The sequence below is a fragment of the Poecile atricapillus genome, chromosome 5 (genome assembly GCF_030490865.1).
Source record: "Poecile atricapillus isolate bPoeAtr1 chromosome 5, bPoeAtr1.hap1, whole genome shotgun sequence".
Classification (NCBI taxonomy): domain Eukaryota; kingdom Metazoa; phylum Chordata; class Aves; order Passeriformes; family Paridae; genus Poecile; species Poecile atricapillus.
The window spans coordinates 28,026,980-28,054,862 of NC_081253.1; the positions used below are offsets into that span (position 1 = coordinate 28,026,980).

General features: G+C 36.9%; 1 protein-coding gene across 3 annotated transcripts; it reads left to right on the plus strand.

Moving 5' to 3' along the window:
* On the plus strand, positions 1 to 27,846 carry RFTN2 (raftlin family member 2). Of its 3 annotated transcripts, none has more exons than XM_058839811.1 (10): positions 1 to 122; positions 511 to 715; positions 5,644 to 5,827; positions 7,749 to 7,860; positions 9,814 to 10,126; positions 13,045 to 13,245; positions 15,519 to 15,640; positions 16,759 to 16,862; positions 22,164 to 22,242; positions 26,467 to 27,846. In XM_058839811.1, the coding sequence occupies exons 2-10, from the start codon at positions 577 to 579 to the stop codon at positions 26,734 to 26,736; spliced, it is 1,524 nt and encodes a 507-aa protein (XP_058695794.1). In that variant the 5' UTR covers positions 1 to 122; positions 511 to 576; the 3' UTR covers positions 26,737 to 27,846. The 3 variants fall into 3 exon arrangements, with proteins under 3 accessions (XP_058695794.1, XP_058695795.1, XP_058695796.1); XM_058839812.1 differs by having other exon boundaries at positions 58 to 122; positions 569 to 715; XM_058839813.1 differs by lacking the exons at positions 1 to 122; positions 511 to 715 and adding an exon at positions 1,532 to 1,593.
* Positions 27,847 to 27,883: the final 37 nt, after the last annotated feature.

Below are 27,883 nucleotides of genomic sequence, written 5' to 3' on the forward strand. Positions count from 1 at the left end.
GACTTCCTTTCTGGAAGTGATTTTCGTCTCCAACCATGTTGAGGCTCTTTTCTCATTCTTTCATTCTGACTAACTTGCTTTTTTCCTGTCTGACTTTCTACTGCAGTTGGGAACTTCTGGAGGTAAGTAATGACAGACAAGTTTCTAACTTTCTTTTTCAGTTCTTCTTCCCCCCCCCCCTTGCCCCCCCTTACTCGGTCAGTCTAGAAGGACAAACAAAGCACTATTGGTGTCCTCTGCAAGAGAGCACTGATAGGGGCTGGCTGTAAATTGACGTGGCATGGAAAATCTCTGCTAGTTTGGAGCAGTTCTAATGTTGCTGCGAAATCAAGCCTACTCTTAACCAAGTGTGTAGCTTGAAATCATCACGAACTTACTGCTTCTATGTTAAAAATGAATGGAAAGTACCTTTGCTTTTTGGTGTGGGAACCAGACTTTTTCTCTGTTTGGATTTACAGCTAATAGAAAAAAATCAAGGGGAATTATTTGGTTCCTTTTTTTTCCCTGTAGTAAGAGCGACAGATCTTGCTGCTCCCCCCACCTTTTCCTGCGACTTAATCATTTGCAGATCTTGCCATGGGGTGCGGACTGAGAAAGCTGGAAGACCCAGATGATAGCAGCCCTGGAAAAATCTTCTCTACACTGAAAAGACCACAAGTTGAGACAAAGACGGATTCTGCTTATGAATATGTATTGCTGGATTTTTCTTTGGAAGGTATTTTTTTATGCTGTATCTTTACTGTTTTGAAATAAGAAGAAACAGGATTTAACTTACTTTTGTCTTGTTTGACTTACAGTAAATGTTAGGCACTTTTATAAAAGCTAGCCAAAATGTAAGACTTTTATTTTGAAACACAAATCATGACGAAGGTTCTTACTTGTATAAAATTACAATGGAAACTGCTGAAGTATTTTTAACAACTAAACCCTCCAAATTACACAACTGTCCTCGTTAAGGAAGCTGGCTAAAAACTGTTAAGAGATTTTTCCTAGTTTCCTGTGAGTCAGATACTGCCATCCATACTCGCTTTGAATAATGGTTGTCTGAATTCACTGTGACGGTTCAGAAAATGCACTGTGCCTGAGCCTTAATTGAATAACAATTTTTTTAAATGCACTCAGCTTCCAAAAACAGGCTGTCATTGTCCTTGTTACTTTATGCAGAAGTAAGTCTGTTTCTTAGTTGTGTATCAGGAGTAACTTCCCCTCTTACACCCACCGCAGTCTCTTGGTAGATGTTTCTGTAAGAGTCTGAGTTTCGTCTTACTTTTTTTTCCAAATGCTTTGCTTGTAGTTGTTGAATAGTCTTTTGAAATTGTGACTGAAATGAAACAAAATCTGTATGCATAGCTAGAGGCAGACAGTGCTCTGTGGGATACTTCCTTCCCGAGGGTGTCCCATCTCTAACAGAGCAAGTCCCTGTTCCACAAAGTTGAAAACATAAACAAGCCCAGATGGCTGCCCTCAGAGAACAGACAGCTCAGTTTTACAGTCACTTTATAGTAACTTGCATTTTGTAACAACCCAGTCTACTGGAAATGCTTAGTAACAAGGATTTGAAGTAAATGCTGTAACTAGAAGGGTTGAATGCAAGTAAGTGTAAGTGCAGGTCTTACTGCAATTACAGGAGCTTTTTCATAAACAAAACTTGGCTTCTGATTAGTTTTAACTGTTGTAATATTTTTATTTAAAATACAAGAGTCTTTTAATTTAAAAACTGCAGGATACTAATAGAAGATATATTCTGCTAGGTTATAGTACTGGAAAACTAATTGTGTTCTGTTTATTTACACAAAAAGTTTCTCACTAGCTTCTGCCTTTTGAAGAAACAAAACTGTTGAGTAAGTAGTGGTAAGATGTTGGAAATAAAGCTAGGCTGCCTAGTGCATACATGGATTACCTACTAATCTAGTGATACCAAAAGAATAATTTTTTTGGAAACTGAAGAGCATTCAGTGTTCTTAAATGGCCTCTGTTCCAGATAGTTTTGCTGTGTTTTCAAGTTAGTTTCTAGTAGTGTTGTGTAAATTATTTGTTGTAAAAGTGGCTGTGACTTTTTAAGTAAAAGCCCATCAAACAAGTGCAATTAAAGGTGTATCCTCTGTTTATATAACCTAGCAGTACAGTAGTAAAGATTAATTTTCTCTCGTTTTGTCTGATAATCCAGATTGCTATTAAGCATTTAATAAATATTAAATAACTAAGATCAGTTTCAGATAGTTGCCTCACTCTGTTTTAGGTTTCTCACTTGAACTAAAAGGATTTGTAAGCACAGGTATCTTTCTGCTGAATGGTTCTAGCTATGTGTGTCTATAACCTTAAAATATTTTTTTAAAGTCTCTGTTTTTTAGAGCCAAGATGAATACAGAAAAAAAACCATGGTGTGTGTATATGCTGTCTTGGAGGTATTTTTCAATTCTGAATGTTACTGAAATGGGAGGCTTGGCTCAAGTACTGTGGAGAATATATTGAGCGTTTTTCTTTTTTCCTTCTACTTCAGTCAGCTTGCTCATATACTTGTTGCTATTTGAATACCTTTGGCTAAATGAAACTGAGAGCCCTTTATCACTTCAAACCAAAGTTTTTGCTCTGCTGTCAAGTTGTGTATTTATGGCACTCGTTCTGCCTTGCCTACTTCCAGAGCAAAGACTTCCTCTGCATAGAATATTGTGTTCCTGAGTGATTTCTTTCCACTGGATCTTGCACCAAATAGAGAAAATCTGCACTTAATAGTATTTTAAGATCTTACAGTAAACCATTTCATGCATCAAGATAAAAGTATAGCAAACATAGATGTGTTACTTCAATTCAGTATGCCTTATTCTGTGCTTTATCAGGTATGTGCAACGTGCAGTCAAAATGAGTTTGCTGGGGAAACTTTCAGCAGTCCTTGATCTTTTCCCAGGCCATGATGCAGATTAGGTCAACCATGCTCTAGTTTGAATTTATTGGCTGGAGTCCCTGTGCATCCTAACTAGTTATTAGCTGTGCACTGAACCTTGGCTTCTCCCTTCCTGGTCCCCAAAATGCTCCTATCCCTACTGTAAAAATTAGCTTTGAATTCCATGGAGGATGATGTCCATCAGGGGAATCCTAAACAAGAAAATTAAAGCCCATCTTATTTTGGTAGAACAGAATAGAAGCGGGAGCAGTGGATTCTGAAGTGTAATTTTAGATGTTGGTCAGTGACTGTAAATTCCAAGGTCTCAGTCATGAGACATATCCAAATCACACAAACAGCTGCTATTTTTTGAAATCAGTTTAACCAGAAAGTAGGGATAGTTTATATATTTCTACTAAGCAGAATGCCTGTGCTTTATATATTACATTTCTATTAGGGAAAAGAAGAAATACTGATGCAGCCTACTAAGATGCCATGCTGTCAAGCTCTTGTCACTCCGAATACCACTATGAATAAGTATGAAATAGCTGTTTTGTCAGCATCTTCAGTATCCTGCATCTGAGGCTTACTATGCAGCTAGAAAGTTAGCTGGAATTGTTATTGCTGCAATATTTTGGCTGCCTGTTGAGACCACATCAGGAAGGAAATTTTTTTTATGAAAAAGGGTTTAAGACATTTATAAAATCAGGGAAGTGATGATCATATTGCATCATTCCTGCTTTTTTGGCCTGTGGGCTATGGAGTAGTTACTTCTCAATGCATGCATCTCTTGGATTTACAGTGAGTGGAATCATGGGATGGAGGTACTGCTGATGACAAAATATCTTCTGTTTACAAAAGGGGAGCTGTGATACACTGTCTGCTTAAAAATAAAGTGCAACAGCCATGTCCTTATGACTGGAATGACTGACAGTTTAGTTTAATTGGTTGAATTTGCTGGTTGTCAGCAATAAACCATCAACATATATGTTGGTGATAATTTTTGGTAGTGTGTTTCCCATGTTATAAATTATTCTGGTTCCTCTTGATTGCTTTTCTGTTAAGGTTTTTGCAGTGATAAGAAAGTAGGCCACCATTCTGTTGTTCCATTAGTAGAAATTGGTATTAAAAAGCATTTGAGTATTGTAAAATACTAGTTTCTGATGGCTTGTGGGTTTTTTGTGGTCTTTTTTTTTAAAGCTCTCCATAAGTGTAAGTATGTTCATATTATCCTCATTTTATAGTGGGAAAGCACAGGTTTTACAGAACACTGCTTGTGAATCAGCAGAGTTCTAATTCAGTTTATTAGGATAAAATATTCTTGCAAACTAAGGAGTCATGTCTCTGGTTTATAAAACCAGAGTTAAAAACAGTATAACGTTAGTAACAGTAGTAATAGTTAAAAACAGTAGAAGAGACAAACTTAGCGACTTGCTGGGTCTTAGGTCCTTAAATTCCTTGCTACTACCAACCTGCACTATAATGCAGATAGTCAGGAAAAGGTAGGAATAAAAAATGAACAAAGTGATGAGAGATTTGTGATGGTATTTGTTTTATTTTATACGTTTTTTAAATTACGGAATCAAAGGAGAGTTAGTGTATTTAATTAATTTCAGTTGTATTGTTTGAAAGGGAATGTTCAAGGCAGCATGTTCAAGTTGTTTGTATCTTGAAAAAAGTGTTGCGAGGTCACTTAGTTTTGATTGAGGCATCCTTTAATGCAGATGGGCCACTGGTCTTAATGCATACAAAGTCCTACAAAGAGGAACTCATCAGAATCCAGACAAGTAGACTGCTTGGAGCAGGGGTCACCAATAGACCAGCAGATTTCCAGCTAGGCAGTTTTGTCATCAGAGCTCCTAAGTGCAAAGGATGAAAGCTTTGGCAAATCTGTGCTGGTGTACTCTTCTGCTGCTGTTTGTGTATGAGTGTTGATTTCCTGCTTTCTGAGAGCATCTAGAGTTTCAGCTGTACTTGAGAGAAACAGGAGTTACTGACCCATCAGACTGACTGTAGCAGAGTATGTAATCTGTTACCAGTGTTGAATCTTCCTTTTCTCTCTGCAAAAGCTGTGGACCATTCAAAAAAGGTTCACCAAGAAGTTTTCCCTTTATCTCTGTAGTTTTCCCTAACACTAATGTATTATCCAGGTGATGCCTATTGATACAAAATGCTTGCACATGCTGAGAGGGACGCTTTGCAGAAATCAGTGAGAGCACAAGCTTACTTAGGTGATACATAAGTCTGTTGAAAAAAGGAACTGAGACTGTCAAAGTGTCAACTGATACTCCACAGATCACTTCTAAGGGGAAAAAAATTAAAAAATTAATGGAAACAAATCAATTGTCATAGGCTTAGGTCTGTTACATGGGAATTTACCTCAAAACTAGAGTTGAGGGATACTGCATCAGTATGTTTAAGGCTTTGGCTAGACAAAATAGTTGTTTTGTTAAGTTTAGCCCTATTATGTGTTTACATGTTAACACAGCTTTTAAATCAGCTTGGCAGACCTTGATCAAACAGAAAACATTGCCAAGTATTTTAAAAGTAGATCATATTAAGCTGTAAAAATAGGTGCTTGAAGTAGTTGAATAGTGTTGAATCATCCATGAATCTGCTTTTTGTTGTATAAATAGAACAGTAGTTTTTTATTAAAAGCCTTGGGATAAATTTTGTGTGGTTTACATAAAAGGAACTCGCCCAGAATGTTTATAGACATACACAGTATCATGTGCTTCTCTTCTGCTTTCAATGCTTTTTAGCTTCCTCAAATCCAGAAGTTATCAAGATCAGCTCTGTGTTGGATATAGCACCTCGGGTGGAAGAATTTTACAGCAAAGGCTATGTTGTAGGAGCTGTTCATCCCATTATGCTGCCAATTGGACGGAGAAGGAATTTCCCTGCAAGTCACATGTATCGAGTGGTACTCTCACGATTAAAACTAAGGTAACAGTGGAACAACTTGAATACACTGATCCTTTACTGAAGCCATTTTTAAGTGGACTGCTCAACATCCGTAACTTATCCATTTGAAATGAGCACCTCAGATTAGCCAGTTAGTAATGCTTTTAATTAATGCTAAGCACACAATAAGCTAATGTTTCCTTTGCCTTAGTAAATATCCCGACAAAAATCCAAAGTGTGATATCATCTGCCTTAGAACTTGCAGCAAATAAAAGATTAACCAAAATACTAGGAGAGTAATAAGCTGCTTTAAACTATCTTGTGCCTGCTTTTTCGTGGTTTTCAAAATTTTTCTCCTTTTCTAGAGAAAAATTACATGGTTTGTGAATTAATTTGTCTGGGGTAGTTTGGGCTTTTTCCTTATTAAGAAGGAAATCATCATTCTGAATCAGAGTTCATACAAAAGCTTGTTTTTGACACTGACAGGGAGGCAAGAACTTATTTATGTTCCAGATCCATAGTCTTGCTTATTATTCTTGTTTTTATTGCATTGTAATCGCCATGTGATCCTAAAGAATACATACAAAGCAGTGTTACCATTCATTAGTTCCTTTGAATGCAAATAAGATAACCCCTGGTTCTTATTTTGAATAACTAGAAAAGTGGATTTCTTGCAGCATTAAAAGCTGTCAAGCTTCCCCTTCTCTCCTGAGTCCTTATGTGATGCAAAAAGGTTCTTGCCTTTATTTGAGGGCTGAGAGGATGTGAATTGGAAGCTGCCTTGCTGCCACTCCAGTAATGCTTTTGTAAAACATTCATTTGAGAGAAATTCTCGAACCCTTTGATTAAACAAACATTGTTCAGAGTATTTGCTGCTCATACAACTTAACCTTTATAAATTCATCTGCAAACAAGGTGAATGCTGTTCCTGTGGGGAAAAGGTTGAGTAAGAAAGCAAAATGCCTGCCCTGGAGCTGAGGCTTCCAAGAGCTGGCATTGCCAGCACACAGCTCCCATAATTTGCCTTTGCCCTGTAGATGTGGCATCCTTTGGAAGTTTTTGTTTTGTTGGCCCTTGAATGGGTGAAGGATGAGGTCTCTAGCCTACGTGTGAAACTGGTGTAGGTTCCACTTTCCTTCCCAGGTGCCGTGTGTACTGAGGCTGGTTCTGGTGTAGGCAAATACAACTACTTCCAATTACGGTTTGGCAAGTAAACTTTTATATTTGAATGTGTCTAATTGATTTTCTTTTCTCACTGAAATGATTATACAAAGGAAGCATCAAATAAAATCCCATTATAATCACTGGCATACACTAAATATTGTCTAACTAATAACAACTGGCTTTAGATGAAACATTAATACTATTCTCTAACTTTAAGTGGAACTTCGAGTTTGTCAGCTTAAATATGAGAGGTTTAAACATTATTTAACCCTCAGTAGGTGTTTTTGCATTGTATTCCTAGTATTTGCCTATACTGTTTCATTTAACAGCTGCAGCTCTGCTTTAGTTACAAAAACTAAGCAGCAGGATGTTAACAGTGTAAAAGTACCATTTCTATTCATGGTGTGTTTTCTACAAGACTGAGCCTTCTGTGTGCTTACTAAATTTATAGTTTAAATTTGTGCGTTTTGCATTGTCAGAGATGTTTGCATTTATTTATTACAAAGGCAGATCTGTTTGTCAGTAAAGCTCAGTTTCCAAAATATCTCTCTGCATGGTCTTCAGATGAATTTCCTGTTAAATATTAATATTCTTATCCTTGCATTGAAACACACAGTACCTGCCACTTTGTGTAAGAAACAGAACAAAACACCAAAACCCACTGAGTTCTAAAAAGTATGAAGAAGCATTGTCAGGATTTCATTGATAACTATTCCAAAAGAAAAGAATTCTATATGCAAGCATTTGCTCAAGTTGGCAGCAAACGCCTGACAAAGACTGCTTTCTTTCTGTGTTTTAGCCAGAAGCACACAGCACCCAGAGGACAAAGGCACCCCAGGCTGGTGATTGAGGAATGTCCTTTAACATATGAAACACTGACAAATGAAGTAGTGAAAGAACTGCTAGAGAAGGTAATGGAAGTTTTTTCTAACTTCTCCTCAGATTTTTGTTTCTGTCATACATGTAAGCAGCATTTAGTGGTTGTGTTTTTAGTTTTGTGTTTATTTTATAGAAGCTATAAAACTTTTCTCTAAGTGAGAAAAGAGTTACTTTTTGTAATGTAAGACTGAGTATCCCTGTAAAGCTTTGGAAGTCTTCACTGAAAGCAGAATCAGGCCCAAGCTCAGTCACTCTTTATAAAATACTTTCATGATATGTGAAGTTTTTCTAAGTACCTAAGAAACGATTTTTCATTCTTTAACAAAAAATACAACATGTATAGGAACTATAACAAATATTTACTTGGCACAGCTTTTGAAAACATTGTACAATTACAGTAAACTTCTACTGGAATGCAAGTTATAGTTCTGGTTCTTTTTGTGTTTAACTTCCCCTGCAAAATTGAAGAAATAGGAAATAGGAAGCTATTGCTATTACAAGAGTTAGTGATATCTTTTTACTTTAGTTGCCAAGGAGGGTAGTAGAAGAAAAAGTGTATTGGAGATCTTTAATGATCTTTGAAATTTCAAGAGTTGTTTATATCTTCTAAATGGCTTATTTTGACTTTGTCAGGTGTTTCAAATTTAAAATGTGATTACATCATGCATTTATAATATGTATACCTGTCCCATGTTGGTGGTGTAGTGTACCAGACAAAGGTTTAAAGGAAAAACACACCTGAAATGAGCAGCGATGGAGTCTTGGAAGCATATCTGTTACAGAAGTAGTGTGTGAGAATAACTTGATTTTTAAATGCCCTCAGTTTTAAAACTATTAAATTAATAATAAATATAATAATAAACCATTAATTAAATAATTAAAACAAATAATCTAGTCAAATCTTAGTACTTTTTTTTTCAAGATCTGAAACAATAAGACTTCGTGGTGTTTCAGCAGAAGGTTATCGTATTGTCTGTTTTTCTCTGTTGCTTGTTAAATTTAAAACTATTTTGGTTGTCCTTGAAGCAGCAGCTCTGTATATATAACCACAGTGACTGGCATATTATATCATTGCTGTGCATAATTAATGGCAGTAGATAGACTGAGGTGTCATGATCATGATACTAAAAAGGGATTGCAGTGCCATCAGTCGTTTGATTTTTACTCACTCTGGGGATTAGCAGTTTATGAGTAAGGTGAATCCTTCCTTCTTTGTGCTCACTTAATCCAGTACTTCCCATGTGATGTCTTTCTGAGCTGAAGTTCCTGTATTTACCTGTGAAGACTTTACTTCACAGGGGAGCTTGTAGTACAAGATGTCAGTGGGATTACCTTCCTAAATGGCAGCATTCCTTAAACCAGGAAAAAAAACCTCCAAGAACAGACACATCCCACAGATGGCACAGATGTTACAGTTGTGTATTGAGACTTCAGTGCAGAGAAGACACCACTGGCTGCAATAAGAGGATTTTCATTTGCTTTTAACTCCCTCCTTTCTCTGCTCTTCCACTGTCCTCAGTAATAACAAAGCTGAGTAGCCTCCAAGGGAATGTCATTACCTCCAAGGTGATGACTTATGGCTTATGACAGAGATACTTCTATAGTATTGGAGGTCAGTATTTTTAATATGACTGGCTGACATATTTAGAGACATACTTTTTATTGCTCTACTATACTGCTTATCAATACAACATATTAAATAAAATACTTTGGGTTTGTTCTAAATGATGGATTTTGTGTACTCTGAAATCAGTACCAGTGTTGGCCGCCTTTCTTGGACTGACTCCAAAGATATGCTGGAAAAGTTGCATTTACTTCAAAGCAGGGGCAGCATCAAAGACAAGTCACCCCTCTGTAATACAGTGTTATGCCTTTATGTCCTCAGCAGTGTAGTAAAGAGGTTCATGTATGTACAAGTTTCAAAGAAGAAAAAAGTGTGTGCAATTCTGAAATGACTTTGCAGCTAAGTTTATGTTGTATTGCAGGTTAATGAAGCTGCTAGAAGAGGAAAGAAGTTTGTGGGATTTGTAACACAACATTTTTCTCAGCCTAAAGCCTGTAATGGAACAAGCACAGATGGAGGTGCAGAGCTGGACTCAACACTGGGCAGAAGAAATAGGGAACACAGAAGAGAAAATTTTGATGAAAGCTATAAAAACTGGAATGAAGGGACATTGAGCGGTCACTCATCTGAGAGTGGGATAGAGGAGGAAGTGCATGGAGAAAGCAGACTGTTAGAGGATTCAGATTTCCAGTTTGGAAAAGAAGTCAGCCATTCTAAATCACGAAGAGGAGATGGTAATAAATGCTGCTTGTTTGTTGCAGAAATAAGGTATTTTGTTGAGGTGTTGGAAAAAATAGAAGAACAGCATTTTCTGTTGTATCAAGTACTGGTTTTGGAAGATGCTTCTACACATGTGTATGTAAATGCATACACATTTCTAAAAGAGTTGCCAGTAAAAGAAGCTGAAGGAATACTTACCTTTTGCTTTATGTATGTGAGCTGTGGTAATATATTTAAATGATATTTCAGTTTTCCTGTAGACTATTATAGATGTACTGTTGGAATTCTACTTTGCAACTTCAAGAAAAAAAGAAAACCACAAACAAACCCCCCAAAATTGCCCACAGTGCAATTGTGGCTTGAAATGTGGTACAAACAGAAAGGTTTTCTGCTTGATGTGTGTATTATAAGCATGTGACAGTAAAAATCCTTCCTTTTGGAAGGATGCAATTGTTATAAAATATTTTCTGCAATACACACATAATTTTATTCATTATGAAATTATAAACACGTAATGATTTCCAGGTATATGTTGTGATTCCAGTTTCAAAGCTGACAACAAAGAGAGCCCCTTCCAGCTAGAGTCATAATTTTACACGCTTCCAGGCAACTCGCATAACGTACAGCAAATAAATCCGTTCATAATGGATTCTTTCTGGTTAATGTGCCTTCAAGAAGTGTCCTGAAAGAGATCACTGAAATTAATGCATTGACCATGAAATTGAAGACAATAATTGTTACAAAATGAATTTCTTAGAGAAAAGTAAGCATTAAAAGTATAGGAAGGAAAAGCATAATTGAAAAAATGCTGGTGCTGCGATAGACAGCTCAGTTGTAGAAGAATGAGGTGCTTGATGTAGTCTGTGTAGAAAATGGCCTGAAACATTGACTTCTGGTACTGAAACTCTAAGGCCTTCTGGCTGCTAAGAGGAGAAGAAAGAAAAGAAGACGTGATCTAAATAAAAGAACTAATGCAAGACAGTGTTGTGTGGAAAGCAGGCGACATGAAACTTTCATGTCAGGCTGCATTCCTTGATGAGCCAGACATGTTTTAATTGCTCTCAAAAGCAACGTTTTCACTTTCCTGTTAAAGCAGCCTCTCCAGTTTGTAGACTGTGAGAATAATGACTCTAAGCACAGAGATAATCAATGGCCCTCTTATTTTTAACACTTGAGTAAAAGCAGTCTTTCTACAAGTGAGCCTTTATAGCATAATCTGTTAAAACTTAACTCTTTTCTTACAGCTTGAAGTAGTGGGTTTGCTATATATAGCAGAATAGAAGTCCTTTAAGGAAGTGGGAAAACTCTTGGTTCTGTTCAGGAGCATTGTTTGTGCAGGCTGGTGTGACCAGGTAGATCAGCAGCCAGTGCAGTCCCTGCATGCAGTGTTCTTAGGGAACTTCAAAAAGCTTTGGCAAGGATATGCCAGGCTTCTCTACACTAGTCAAATAGAAAATCACTGCAATTGATAAGATAAAACTTCTGGAAACTTAACCACCTTTCTTGGTCTATTTTTTATGTAACCATCATTTTGAAAAATACTGATGTTAATTTTCAAAGGCAGTGTTACATGTGTGTAGGTATATACTGCTATGCCAGTGTGCCACTTCCATTTACCTTTGCTCAAAAGAGGCAAAACAGTGTCCAAGTTATAGATTTGGAGATTATAAGTATGAATTTTTACTGTTACGTTGCTTTTTGAACTATTGAATTTTGACTATAATACATAGCTTGCAGAGGTAAATTTCTGTTAGATGTGAGGAATTGAATAGTTGTATTGGGAAACAATTTTTTTCCAGAAAAATAAGGGATCTCACTTCAATATATGGGAATAGAAACGAAGGTTTGTCAGGATAAACACATCTATTCTGATGTGAGCACCTGTGAAAGGAATGAAATTGTATAAAAGGAGTCATCCCTTCCTGAAAGTTCAACATTTTGTTCTGAATTTTCCTTATTCTAGGCACCTCATATCACCTGCAGTGGGTGATAGTAACACTTCTCAAAGCAGAGAGGGATTCTTCCAGATACTGATTCAGATTACTTAGAGTACAAATCCTATTTTGGAAATTTCTCTGTCTCTGGAGCTTAGAGAGAGATTGATGTCTTAACTGAGGTCATCTAAGTAAATTATTTTGTTTTGACAGTGTGAAAACTTCAATGTTTAGAGGTTGGTTTGCACTGATTTAGGGTGCCCAGCAGTATTAGGCAGTCTGAGAACATTTCTGGGCAACTGCTTTGTGTTACTTCTCTATACCAGTGACACACAAGTGTATTTGTAGAACACACATGGTTAGGATTTCATAACTTGTACCAGTGATTTCCTAAAATGCTACAGATATGTTAGTTTTTAATGAATGCTTGCTTGTGACCAGTTTTGTTACAGCACTGTATTAATACCTAGACAGAAAAACTATTTGAGGATATGTTGGTTTTGTATCCTTAACTTCCACTGGTCATCAATTACTTTGGGAAAATCCCAGTAAGCAACTAATTACACTGAATTAACTTCAGAAAATAATGGGTAGAAGTCAGTACAAGGCATTTCTTACATTTGCAAGCTTAGAAAATTTACTTTTGTTTTTATAATTGCAAATATTTGTAGCCAGAAGTTCCACAAGTGGCAGAAATGAAGGCTATTTCCACTGTTTTTTTCTTAGTCTTTGTATGTTTTCTTTATGCAAACCCCAATTACCTGAAGAATTCAGTGAAAGCCCAGCTGTAAGAAGTTCACATTTTCCTCATATCCCAAAGTGTACCTCCCCTCACACCTTGTCCTGAGTATGTTTAGGCCTTAAGCAGAGCCACATTAAGAAACAGTTACTAAAACTGTTGCTTAGAATTAGAAAATTATATTAAAGTAGGAGAGCAGTAATATTGTTAATTTTGGAGCAGTATATTTGAGGTTCATTATTCCTTTCTCTCTCCTTAGATAAGCTCTATACAGTCTTCAATGTTTTTGATGATGATTCTACCTGCTGGACCTACCATGAAGGTGTTTTGTCTATGAAAGTAACAAGAAAGGGGCCAGTTGTTAGTACACTGGAAGCAGACTGGCTAGAATTAACTACATTTTATTATAAACAAGGATTGGCCTTAGTTGATTCTTTTGTACACTGGGAAACTTCTAAAGGTGAGTACTGTCCCAGGATATCATGAAGCTTTTTCTTGTTTACATAGAGCTACCTAACTTGAAAAAAATCATATTTTTCTTCTTTATGGGAGGATATTTATGTAAACATGTCCAGATAGATCTGTAACTGTCCAGAAAATAAATTACTCCCTTTTAGGTATCAGATTCTAAAAATTTATAATAGTCTAAGTAATTGAAATTTTTGCTTTGTTTTATGAAATTGACAATTTCCAAAGCAGCAAACTAGAGTAGCTTTATAACAAAATAAATGTTTTGTACTAGTTCTTCTGGTTTGGTTTGTGCTTTTTCAAGGTAAAGACAATGGGATGAAAAGTGTTTAGAACTCTTAAACTCTGGTAAAATATGTAATTGAGAGATTTATTTCCATTTGAACTGGATTTGTCTGAAAGCCAGAAGTTAAAAGTGTGTAAAAAAAATAGTAGGTAGCTACTGTTATACAATTACTTGAAAAAAAAAAAGTGAAGAAAATGGTAGTACCCTAGTGTTAGGGGTGCAGACCAAGACAAACTGACATGATTAATAAATTCAAACAACAAATGTTGTTTGATAGCAAACCTACACTTTATACTTCACTAAGGTGATGCTTTGGTTGAATTTGTACCTCTCTTAGTACAAACTTGCTTGTTTGTACTAAGTTGCAAATTATCGATGTTCCTTTAGAATTAATTATTGCAATGTAAGCAAGCAAAATATGGGGTTGCAGTGGAGAAAAGTCTTGTCAAATGTTTGTTGAAAAGGTTTCAGGGACCTTAAACAGTTTCTTGCAATGCTCAAGATGATTAATAAGTGCAAGAGAAAATTAATTACATATTAAAGTGGCTCTCAGAAGTCATTTCATCTGCTTTTTACATTAATTATATGAGGAGGGTAAAATTACTGTCAGTTTGAGTAGCTGTTATATTTACTTCGCCTTACGCTTTTTCTGATAATTTTGATTTAAAACAATATGCACTCATCAATCCTTTTGCAAGGCTTGGATTATTGAAGGCCTTAAATTTTAAAAAACCTGCAAAACATAAGATCTTTGCAAGTTAAATTATGATTTTTCAAAAACAAAAGCCTGACACTAATGACAGCTCTTCAGTTTTCATTGCTCTCCACGGTTTTGAGTGTGAATCACTGTGTTTCTGTAGCTCTTCACTAAACCTAGTGACTCAGAGGCACATAAGCTCATCACCATAGATTTACTTCTGGTGGAATTTGGCAGCTAGTCCCTCTCAAACTGCATGTTTTGTGCACATGAACAGTCTAATGCCACAGTCTGTAGCGGTCACCTTTTCTACTCTGAAACTATTCCTATTTGTGGAAGAAACAAATTTCCTTTGGTGAAGAGGTGAAAATTCAGACTTGTAGTTTTCAATGTAAGAGATTTTTTAGAGCTGGAAAAGAACCCACTGGAGATCTGTTACAGTTCACTGAAGGGTGGTTTTAGCAGCTGTTGAAATTAATCTTTGCAGCTGTTGTCCAACAACAGTTTTACAGTCTTCCCATTCCCCACAGAGAGAGCTGTCTGCTCTTCTCTGCATGAGTAACTCCCTGTCTTTCATACCCAGGCAATAACTTACCTCATTCAGTATTGGAGGGGATTTAATGCTGATATTCTGAGGATTACATAATTTTGCTGTACCAATTTAATTTGTTAGTCATTTACTAAGGTAAATCTCCACAAAAGGCTTCCCAAAGGCTGTTAGGAGAAGCAAAACCAGAAAATGAACAATATTTGATGTACAGCTTTATTCGGGCCAAACAGATGCTACCAGGCTTTGACATGTGAGTCAGGGAGTTGTGCTCTGAAACTTCCTTCCCATCAGGAATTCTCCTACAATTACTCGTTTCAGGCTCTTCCTGTGGCCATTTATGTATTTAAGTAGTTGTAGTTGAGTTTTACACTTCATGGTTCACTCTTTTTTGTGCTCTCTCCCACCACACCAAAAGCGACGTCTTGTCAGGACAGTATTGAATTTGAGAGGGTTGTGCCAATCCTCTGCAATAGATACATTGAATACAGGAAACTGGAATTCATAGTGGAGTGTGGAAGGGGTTAATGCTTTTGAGAAAGTAGTTCATAGTTCAATTTTTATAGAAAAAAGGGATTTTAACAGTAAGTTGACTTGAACGCTACACAAATAACCACAAATTTGAGTTTGCTGAGTAATTTTATTTTAGAGGACTGTTCAGTGAGAAAGAAACATGTTGTGTACATCATGGTAATATATTAACCTAAAATTTAATACTTATGTTTATGTCCACAGGGGATTATTTGCCCAAATCTTTAGAAGGACTATTTATCTATGAAGAAGAAGGTGCTGGAGTTCCAGGTTCTAACAGGAAAGGAAATGATGCAATAGTTGTTGAACAATGGACAGTCATTGAGGTAAATAGATGATGATTTAGCAGTGCTGTTTCCTACTTGTATTTTTCTTTGTTTTTTCCTTTAGGCTGCTGGTTCTAGTGTTCCATAAACATTTGGGATGGCTTCCTGAAGTCACCTGCATAGGCTTAAATAAAGCCCCAAATTATAAAAATTAAATCAGATTTGTGGGCATTGGTAACTGTACATAAAAGAAATATGCTAGAGCAGTTTTGGCTTGACATTTGTAAATGTTCATGCCCCCAAATACTACCAAAGAAAATGTCTTGGGGTTTTTTTTGTGTGTGTTTCAGACCAATTCAGGTGTAATTTCAGCAAGCACAGGCCACATTGATAAGGTGAAGTATTTTTTAAAACAGGGGGAGAAGTAGCTAGAACTAGAAAAACAATAAATGAAAATTGATAGTGAATTAATTCAGTATGTTTTCAGATGTGTATTTTTATGAAAATCTTTCTGTTAGATATGACAGACTTGGGTTTCCTAATAAATTTACATCTACTGCTGTATTACGTTACAGCAATAAAATTACTTAAACTACTCTTTAGAAATATTCTGATCATTTAGGACTATTGGTATGAATGACATCTGAAAGCAGTTGTTGGATTAAGGTCTTACTTTTGAAATATCCAATGATAAATACTTTGACCAATGTGAAAAAAAATCAACATCAAACTAAAAACTCGTGTATTTTAAAAAAAGACGGCCACCAAAAATCCCACCAAAATGGGTTTGTGTGTAGCTAAGTGAGACGCTTATTTTTCACATGTGGAGTAAAAAGTGTAAAGATGTCAATTAAGACACCTAATTATGCTTAAAAAGTTTTAGGAGCTAATTTAGCAAAGTGACAAGTTTCATGAGTGAGATGTGCTTTTCAGTTATGTCTCGATGAGTCAGGGCTCATACCTAATGTTAATAAATTCTGTTTTCCATGGATTTTGTAGTCTTGAACTTTTCAAGTTGTTTTCAGTTTGAAATAATGAATCTCCATCATACAACAGCTCGATGTCATGTCAAAGGATTATCTCATTAAAAGTGAGAGGGGGAGGTGTTGGAATTGTGTAGAAATGCAAATAAAACGTGTACAGAGTCTCTTTACTACTTTTTATAATTATTAATGTAGGGATGTGAAATTAAAACAGATTATGGACCTTTACTGCACACGCTGGCTGAGTTTGGATGGCTCCTGACCTGTGTCCTTCCTACACCAATTGTACGACATGACAGGTACCCAAATTATTGATTATTGATTTTTGGTGTGCATGTCTGAGAATTATTAAGTAATTACTTGCATACTTAAATGTAAAAGGAAGAAAAATGCTGATAATGTTAAATGTATGTAAAGCTTGAGCTATAAGTAGCATTTTCATGGAGTGCTTTGCCGCATCTGCTCACTGATTTCAGTGAGTCTAATTCTAAATTTAAAATACATTGTGTAAATCTAAACAGGAAAGATTTTATTTAGGGAACTTTTTATCACATATCCAGTCCACAGCAATGGGGTTACTCATGCTTCAACTGGAAACAAGTCTTGAAATGTTTCACTAGTTTAGGACCTTGGTGAAAGACTGATTTAGACTATGATATGTTGTCATAAGAAAGTCATGGAGTATTTGTTGCAAATTAGGGCAGAGAATGTGCTAATCCAGCAAGTTATTGGGCTGTTTCCTCTTTCTAATACATGGTTCACATGTATTAGAAATTAATTACAGAATAATCTATGGTTCACCTCAAATATAGTACCAGACTCCTGGATTTCAGGTCTCTAGCTGTAATGCTTATTTAGAGCATTAATGGGACTCTTTTCTACACAAAAAGAGCTAAATTGCAGGCCTGGATTCCTCATAATGTTCCAGGCTTTCTTTTCCTTTTTTTTCTTTTTTTTTCTTTCTTTTTTTTAAATAAACACCCCCCTCCCCCCCAAAAAAGGGTACTCTGACTTTCATCACAGCTAAAAAGTGGCAAATGAAGCACTAGACTAGGCATTCTTAATGCCCCTCTTCTCTCATATTTTTTTTTTTCTTTTTTAAAATTCTCCACCCATTAGATTAAGATTGCCAAGCTTAAAAAATAAACAAATGTACTGAGGCAGGGCTTAGGACTCATTAACAACTGTGGAAAGAGTGGATAAGTCAAGTAATCTTTGGATCCCAGACCGCACTGTGTTAAATCAAGACAGCATGAAAAAGATGTGAATGAAAGATTCTTAGAAAACAGCTGTAAGAAAGTGAAGTTCTGGTCAAGTGATTTGACATAATTAAATCAACTCACCCTGTGTAAGAAGGAGGCGTTTGTGATCAGGAAATAGGTGTTGGGTTTTTTTGGCAGTGTTTTTTCTAATAGTTGATTTTAACCAATTGGTTAAATACAGAGCTAAAAGAAGTTGTGGTAAAATATGGCATGTTCTGTTACTTATTTTTTTTGAGGGTCTCATTTTTGGTTTCTTCTGGAATAAGAAGCAGTTTCCAGAATATAAACCAAATGGTTATTCTTTAATTTCTTCAATAATTTTGTAGTCTAAGTGTATTAGCTTTGAACATGGGGACTTCTAGGGTATATGAACTACTGGGCCTCGTTCTCATAAACAGCTGAAATGTTGGCCAAATCTTGGCACTTGAGAGTAAGTCTTCAGAATCTGGGTACAATCTTTGAAGAATGCTGGTGAAGAATGGGAGGAAGATTTTAGTAGTCACTGTGTGTTCTGAGTCATAGGATGAGGGAATATTTGACTTCCAACCTTTTGTGTCCTGCAAGCCATGCAACTGAACCCATCCCCACGGGGTTTGGACAGCAGGGTCAGGAATGTACTGGGCAGCTGCTGAGTGACACGCTGGGAGTGTCAGCCTGGGCTTGCAGCACATCAAATGGTGCTGGTTTGTACCTCAGAGTTCACAAAGCAAAGGCAGGGCCAACTAAAAGAGGAAAAGTGCTGTAAGAAAAAATAAAATAGGATGCAGTGCTGTAGGAAGCATGAACAGATTGATTCAGCTGGAGCTGTTCCTCGAATCAGTGAGGATATACCAGGAAGATATTTAGGCCTCAAACAGTGCTGTATCCCAGATGTGAAACAAGCAGAGCATTAATAGTAGTGCTCATGCTAAAGGGGCTGTATACTGGCCAAATCTGAAACTGGATTCATTTTGTATCAACACCAGAGTAACTCAGCCTAATAAAAAACATTTGTTTTCTGGCCCAAATGCTTGAGTAGAAGTCTGTATGAATTGTCTAATGCTTGTTATCCCATTGTAGCTTGTGAGCTACTCTTAGAAGAAATAGGATGAATCATGTTTTGTGTGCCTGTAGTATATCTCATATACAGCAATTCAGTTTGCTTTAAAAAAGGAAAAAAAGCAACTTATGGACAAGAATTCCTAATTAGGGATTGAGAATTCATGAGAATCAGAAAATGAATGTCTTCCTGTTCTGATAGGCTGAGTAGTGATTGAGAAGTACTATTTTTAGGCATTAATGTTGGTATTTAAAGGGAAGAAATTCCTGGATGGTTACTGTGTGTCTGCTGTGCAAGATGCCATTACTGTGGTGGTGGAGGGTTATCCTAGGAATGCAAAAGTCTTAATAAAGAGGGACACTTTATGCTGCTCAACAGCTGTTTTTTCCCCCAGACTTGAAACTCTGACCTCAAAACCCAGCCTGAATATTAAGAGGCTTCAGAAACACTGAAAAAAACAAAATAAGCAACAGTTTGAGATGATGTGACAAAATGATGTTTTCATGTTTATTTTTAGAATAGAATTTTTGCATAGTATTTAAATAAAATTTTATCTATTATCCCCATTTTTACTAGTACTGTACTTTCCTCTATTCTGTCGTCTTTTCTCCTAATTTATTGCAAAACTGTCCCTCAGATCATTTGTGAGTATCTAAAAAATACTTTGCTTGTAAATTAGTGCTACTGCAGTTTTTAGTATGGTATTACCATGAGTTTGTAGAAGTCCATACATGTTTCTGGTTGAAAATCAGAGTTATTTTTAGGCTTTTTAAATTTTTTTTTGAAAAATGTCCTGGCTCCTTTAAGCCAGGACACTTAGTGGCTGATGTCTGTCTCAAAACTGAAAGTCTAGATGCTATCCAGTTCCAAAGGAGTGCAGAGTTTTATTTTGAGAAATTAAAAAAACAAGCAAACAAAACCAACAACAGCAAAAACTACAAAAAAAACCAAAACTGAATACATTAAAATAATTTCTTATTCCCTTTGTTCATTTTCAGAAAATCTTGTTGAACATCTATTATTCTAATTGCTTTATATATCAAATATTCATGTATTAAAAAATGGATCTGTAAAAACCAGAGCCATTGGCAGTACTGCTGAACTTGTAGCTTCATGGTTGTTTCAGAGGACTTAAATATACACATGTAAGAGGATGCAGTTTTTGCCCATACAGCATAAGCAGACAAACAAATTGCTGGTGTTTCAACAAAAGAGTCTCTGTTGCTCTTCATTGCTCTTAAAAGAAGAGACAGGAAAAAGGCTTCAGCAGCCTTACTCTGCAGTGACCTTTATTTCCCTTCACTGATTACTGGAGTCCCTGAAAATGGGCAGGGCAGACTGTGGGCAATGCAGTGCAAAAACACTGACTTTGTGGTTATTAATTTATCCTGGCTCACTACTTAATCTATGTTTTCAAATGCCCTGACTTATGAGGCAAAGAGGGAATGTAGAAATGAGAGGGGAAACTATGGAGCTTCCCTTGCTCTAAGCACTTTTTCTCATTTAAATTCTGTGGAAATCCCACTGTCATTGAGTGCTTTGTGAATTAAGCTCATAGCAGCTTTGTCGTGTGTGGCATTTTAATAAGGTCAGACTTAGAAATTTGTTAATTTACTTCTTGTCTACTCACCATCATGTCCTTTTTCTGTTCTAGTAGAATTTGTACAAGCTCTAGCTTAATGTTTGGGTTTTTTCCTTTTCTCTGAAGGAATGCAGACACTGTTACAAAATAAGCCTTAGGCTCTTCCCCATGCCAGGGACTGTGCTCAGCCTTGTTGCTTGGAGGAGATATTTTTCAGTTGATCAAAAGAGACATAACTGAGGCACAGAGAAATACCTAGCCAAGTGGAATAAGGTTGCAGGATTGCAGATTTCCTTGTAATGACATAAAATCTAAACGCTTTTTCTCTCAATGAATGCAAATAGTGAGGCAGGGACTCTTGGAACAGGAAGCCTTGTTAGGCTTAAGGAAATGAATGAATTTGTTCTCCTGCATTTTTGTTTTTCCCACAAGCTGGAGTTTTAGTTCTCTGTTCTCATCCAGGGAAGACATGCAAAGATGTGCCATGACCTGAGTACGGCGACACTAAAAGGAAGGTTGTGAGGGGCCAAACACAATCGTAAATCCATCACTAACTATTGATCTGAGTGGCTGTCCATGCAGACAATAGTGCTGGTTTGAGTATTTCCTCAGAGCTTGCTTCCAGAAGTTTACTAGGGCAGGCTGTTAGCTCTTATGAGCTCATGGGAACCATTTTAATCCCTGGTTTTTCTTGGAGCAAGTCCCTGATTTTAAATACAAAATAATTTTCAGTTGTGAAACATGCATGTGAACATGCACCTTAACTTCATGCCTGTGGTGTTTAACCTTGTGACATATCCCCACTGATGTAAAAGCTTACATTGTTTTAGTAGTTCTTTCTGTAATGTTATGTATAATAACACAGTTTTATGATTGATAAAGTAGGTAGAAGCATAAATACTTCAAATTAATTCCCATCTCTTTGGTGTTTCCAGTATTCCCTTTTGGAAAAAAACCTAACACCTTTGCTTTGTCTACCACAAGGATATTAGCATGTGTAAAAGTTCCAGGACTGAAGTTGCTCCTTTTTTTCCCCCATCTTTATTTTTCTTATGAAAAAATTCTCTTGTCCTGCCTGTTCTGGTACTTCCCTTGTACAAAATACCTGATGCCATTCATCTCATTCTTGATATAAACCTTATTAAAACTGAGCTGAAGCTCTCTATCCATAGGTGATAAGGCAGCAAGCTTATCCTGCTGTGTCAGTTAGCTGACATTTTACAGATTTTATTTAGCAGTAAAGAATGTTAATTTCCAAGTTTCATGCCACAAAGTATTGAGAGATTTACTGAAGCTATGGATCTATTAAGACTGGGCCTGGTTGTTGTGATATTAATAGGTAGTAATATGTTGCTGCATATTTAACAATGAAGATTAAGTTTAACAAAAAGACTTGTGAAGGTTTGCCTCAGACATGTGGATTAAAAGTGGGAGCTCTGATATTTAAACTTTCAAGCGCACACATGTTAGATAACTCCAGTCATGGTAATACAAGTTACTGGTCTGTCCATATTTTCATGTGCATCACCTTAACCCAGTTCTATGTATCTGTTTTTTAAAAATATCATTATAGAACTGTTGGGGAATAAATAAACTAGATAATACTCTGTAGTCTGTCCTCATTCATGGCCTTACACCACCCCTTAAAGTTGACTTTGAATATGTTAGTGACAATTATTGCCTTTAAAACATGGAAACTATTTTCTTTAATTTTTAGTGAAGGAAATCTGGCCACAAAGCAAGTCATTTTTCTTCAGAGACCTGTTATGTGGAGTTCTGCTGTCCAGACACCAGAGGTGAGTAACATATTTAGTACTTCACATAATGGTAAGATACTGAAACAAACTGGACTTCAGAATTAGCAGGGGGAGAAAGTGGCAGAACAGGGTTTCCCCTCTAATAAGTTCAAGTTTGTGGATGTTTTTTGCAGCTGGATCACGTTATTTTTTTCCTCAGCTGTTATTTTTTAATCCATGGAGAAAAGCATAAGCATGCTGAAAACCTGTTTTGTGCTAAGGAATTACTGTGTCTCAGGTGAATGAGGTTGGCTATGCTGTGTTTCCTTGGAAGTCTTTAGGAAGTCTTGAAAGTTCTCGTTAAAATCCTGCATCTCTTGTATGTGAAACAGAAAACCATTTTGATCTTCAAAACATCTACTTCCATATTTTTAGAAGAAAGGAGTATTAAGATGTGCTGCTGTAATCTGCAGGTTTCCGGGGTGAAGGGCTGTTGTTGCACGAACATGTGTGACAGAGATAGAGGCTTTAAAATTCCTGCAGCTGAACCTCAACAAGTCCTCATCTCTTTTGAGTGGAGCTCCCACAGCAGTGGTTGTATCAAGTGCTTTGAGGATTAAAGTGACTGACAGTCTCCACATTCTGCTCCAAGTCAGTGTCACAACAGTTACTGCACCTGCACAGTACTGCAGTAAATCCTGCTGTGCCCAGAGAGGGGTGAGCTCCTGGTGGGCTTTTCTTTGCCTGGTCTTTTGACATACTGTGGTGGGTTTCCATTTTTGGTTCTTTCTGGTTTTCAGTGTCTGGTCAGCCTTTATTCAACATGTCTTTCCTGTGATAATCTTAAGCAGTAAGAAAAACAATAAATATTTTCACTCATGTCTATCAGAGGCGTAGGAACTTCATGAACTCATTCATGGCATATAATTATATGGCAGTGATACCTAGCTGCTTCTTTCTCTATTTTTATGAATACTTCTATAAGTCTCTAAATTTCTTGCATTTGTATTTTATCTTTCTCTGTGTTTTCTACTGTCTGTTCAGCGTGTTGCCATCATCTGCGTTTTCCTTTGTTTAGTGTTTCTAAAATATACTCTTCCTTTTTTTGTTCTTCTCCAGGCTTCTGCTTATCTACAGCCTAACTTCCTTCTCACTGTGTCCCCTGATAATTAGTATTTCCATGCCTGGAAGAACTTGCCTTCAACATGCACAGTTCAAGTCATGTTTTATTGTTTTTGTCTCTGCCACTGTCTCAATTCCCAGATAGCTCTGGTACACTATGATTAATTTCTTCATTGGAGCTTTTGGTTTGTTGCTCTTCAGTGTTCTGTGTAGTCTGCTTTCCCAGTGTCTTAATCCCTCTCCATTCATATCCTCTTCTAAATCAGCAGATTTTTTTCCCTAACTACCCTCTGTGTCAAAAGCATCTCCAGCTTTTATCTTTAAAACTTTCTGACTTCTCTCACATGCCTGACTGTGTAGCCTTTACTTTTTTTCCCCAATACATTTCTGAAAGTATGATTTGGACCACTATTTTTGATAGCAACATTGTAAATATATAAAGCAATATCATGTCAGTCATAAAATAATGCTTTTCCTGATGCTTTCCTACTTATTTAATTTTCTGTATATAATAAGGGCATGAACTTCTGATATTTTTCGCTTGGTAAGGCATGAAGTTACTTCTAACTATATGTCTCTTAAAAGGCAGCATAACTGTATGTCACAAGTTGGATTTGCCAAGAGATGTAATACAAACCCGTTCTGTAAAAACATTCAGTCTGGGGAACTGATGAATCTTTGAGACACGGCTTAAATTAAAACTAGGAAGCACTTTATAAATTCTTCCACCCTGTTGTGGGGTGATGAGCAGCCTTGGGTTATACAAATAAAATGTGTTTTGTAGTTGTTTTATTTTCTTGGAATGGAAAACATGTGACTTAAGCATTAAACATACTCAAAGTAAACAAGAAATAGCTGATTTACAGCCATTTACATCGGGGTTTCTATTTGAAATCTGAACAAAATGTGCTTTTTCAGTACCACTGAATGTTTGCTTCTCTACCAGGAAATTTCAGTATGCTGAGGTAATCTACTTGGGATAAATAGGTAACTGGGGCTGAAGCTGAAACATTTAGCAGAGTTACATTTTCCTTCTGTTTTGCCAGTTACGTTGGTTTTCCCCATAATTTTAAATAATTAAAAAAAAAAAAATACTTTTACTGCTTTTTTTACCAAAATGTTTGCTAGCTCTAGGTACATTGAGTACGTAGATTTTAGGTGTAAAACAAGCTACTGAAATTTGAAAGCATTCTCTTTTGCTCTAGAAACTTCAATGTTTGGAGGGGAGGTTGAGGTTTTTTATTTTGGTGGTTTTGTTTTTGTGGAGTTTTTTTGGTTTTTGTAACTTCTGTTTAAAATGTTCCGTGGATACTGATGACACAGCTGTACAACTCTATCAAACTCTTGCAAACATTTTTATAAAAACATTTAATTCTTTGTATATTGTTGGTCATGGCATCTTCCTTTTCATTTGTACTGTATATCTGTTCACTGATATTCATATTACATGAAAACTGGTGCTAGAAAAAGTTCACATTCACAGTTTAGGGTATTTTTGAAACGCAGAAATATTTCAGGTACCTAAAGTTTAAGTTAGAAAAAAGACTGCATCACAATTTAGGATTATTTAAGTATACACTGAGCATGTTTGCAACTCAGATGCCTTAAGAAGAATGCTGCCAGCAGGGCTCTGTCACTACTGAAATAAGAAAGCAGCCTCATCCAGGCCTTCTCATCACTTAGCTATCAAGTCCTGGTCACATCACTTTCCAGTTCCCCACGGTGCAGCAGGGTCTGGCTGTGGAAGCAGCTGTGCTCCTTAGGTATGTCCAGCTGTTGGAACTCTGTGACTTCCATTCTGGAAAATGGTTTCACAGGATATAGGGTGCTTTCTGTACTCAGAATAATTTTATTTATTGTTTTTATTGAATTTAGCATTGCCATTTCTAAAGCAAGTTTTGCTTCAGTATGAATTGAAGGGAACCCTCCATTACTTGGTCTCTTAATCTCACAGGGTCTCTTTTCTGAGGATGATGGAGTGTGTTATATCCTCATAGCTCATCTCTGCCTTCCTGGATATTTGTGGGGTAGTATGTTATCACCTGGCTTATGATTTATGTGATAATACAAAAGCTTCTTGGGTTACATGTGCTGTACTGTCTCAGTGGACTTTGTCACATACCATTTGCTTTTCTAAGAAAGTGTTCAGAGGATGAGTTGCAAGATTGAACCATGCAGTGCTTGAGGGGATTGGTTTTTTCTTCTCTCTTTTTCTTTATTTCCCTTAACAAACTTACTTCCTTCTGTTTCTCCTGAGGCAGTGTTGTTTCCCCTTGTGTAATTTCACAATGTCCCCAGTACCAGCTCTCCTGAATGTTTCCTTTAGCCACTTGGGCCATTGTTTTTACTGTTTCAAAGGAATTTAAGCTTTGTCTTAGCAATGTACAGAAGGGGGACACAAACTTGCCAAAACGTAGTAAAGTTTGTGGAGAGCTTTTCTTTTAAGTATCTGCACTGTGTCTTTCATGCACTGAAATGCAGCTCTGTGCTGAGGCTGGATTCCCTCTTAGCTACATGGGCTCCTTCTGTGGGCAGGGCTGTGTCCCCTGGCAAACATCTCCTGGTGTAGTTGTGCTGGTGCTGAGTGCAGGGCCTCCAGGGAGGTGGCTCAGGGCACTCCTGCTGTGCTGACCCTGCTCCTCTGTGTGGCTCAAGGCACTGACACTGTCTCTGGAGGTGACATCACATGATGATGTGCATCATCACAGATCTCAGTAACTCAGGTAGCTCCTGATGCTAAACTGAGATAAACCTTTTATTTATTGTTGTGCCCCAGAGAACCCTTAGCATAGTCTGATAGGTCCATTGTTTACAGAAATCACAATCTGCTTACTTTTCTTTTTGACATTGGCAACCATCACTTCAACAGGAGGGATGTTAGGCAGTCCCAATACTAATATCAGACTGTATACTGAGCTCCTCCTGTGCAAGGACTCTGAAGATCCCATTTCAAATGTCTGTATAGAGCAGCAATTGACTTCTATCTGCATAGATTTACCATGGGAATTGTAATCGCCTCCTCAGATAATGGCACATTTATTGAGAATTGCACTTGGTGTAAAAATGCAGCTACTAAATCTCTCCATGAGTCATTGCAAAGTGTTTGGCTGGATTGGTTTTCCCCTAAGTAAGCTAACATTTCAACATCCTCTTGTTTTTCAGAGGAAATCCTTAAGACAAGTGACTGGGGAAGAAAAAGGCAGAGTGTCCAGCAGAAGTGTTGGATCAGACACAGCTACTTCTTGCCCTGTAGAAACTGGACAACCACCTGATGAGTTTCACCTATCTCCTTCTAAACAATGCTGGATCAAGGAGGGATCCTCCCATTATGGAGGCTTTCCAGGATTCAGTAGCAGTGATGGAGTATTAAGGGAACTGGATGATGGACAATTTGACCAGGAAGATGGAGTCACTCAGGTCACGTGTATGTGATAAGTAAGTAACTGCATCAAATGGACATGTACATAAATCACACAAATGGATTTTTTTTTTTAAAAAATTACACTACTTTAAATGCATTGGTATAATCCTATGACTCTTCCCAAAGTCCTTTTGTATTTTTGTCATTTTCCATGTTGTGTTAATCCTACTGTAGTAATAATACTACTGCAAAATAATTTGTTTTTCTGTCTGTCTTTAATAGTATAATTACATGACTTGGGTGCTCTGCTAACTTGTTAATGCTTTTGACAAGCAAGGAAGCAAAAGCTGCAAAACAGTGACAGTTTGAATTGTGTGAGAGAGAAAGGAATGAGGATGTTTAGAATTTTCCACAAGCTGGAGGAATGTTTTTGGGTTTGTTTGGTTGTTTTGTTGTTCGGGGTTTTTAAGGATGTTGTAAATATTGGTGTGGAAAAATGAACTGTCTGGCTGTTGTTAAGTTTTAATGTAATTTTCACTTTATTTACCTTGTGTAAGTTCAAAAGCCTAGAGAAATGTCAAGTCTTACATTAGAGTGTTAATATTTTAAGCTGCATTCAGACTTGGTATTGACAGAAAAACTCAGGAGGCTGTAGGTAGGTAACTTGCTCCTGGAATACAACTTCACCTATGCAGTTTTCACAGGGTTCCTTGTACATGTAAGCCAGGAGCTTATAGCTTGTATTATAATGATGTGTTCATAATATTCTTATGAGTGGAAATTAAAAACTGCTCATCCCCTGAAAGATAACTTGCAGTCTGCAAACAAGTAGTTTGAGAAGTCCCCTAGGAAGCATTGAGAGCAGTGTGCACAGTGATGCTGCTAATGCATAGGAGGAGGATGTAGGCTAAACTTCATAGGCAGTATTAGATGGATGTATATATAAAAATGTCTCAGCTACATGTATCTCACACTGGATAAAGTGTATTGAGCTGCATTAAATACCAGACTTGATGTTCAGAGGAAAGAATCAAGTTGCTGTGCTTCCATCCTTGCTATGGGGAGGAGCTGCTTGCATTAAGGGAGGTTAATGCTGGCAAGGTTTTGTGGGGAGAGAAGCAAATGGCAATTGCTTTTATGCTGCTGTCTGGAAACTGTTCTACAGAGAAGCTGAATAAAAATGCATCCACAGAAGATAAATGTGATTATAACTATAAT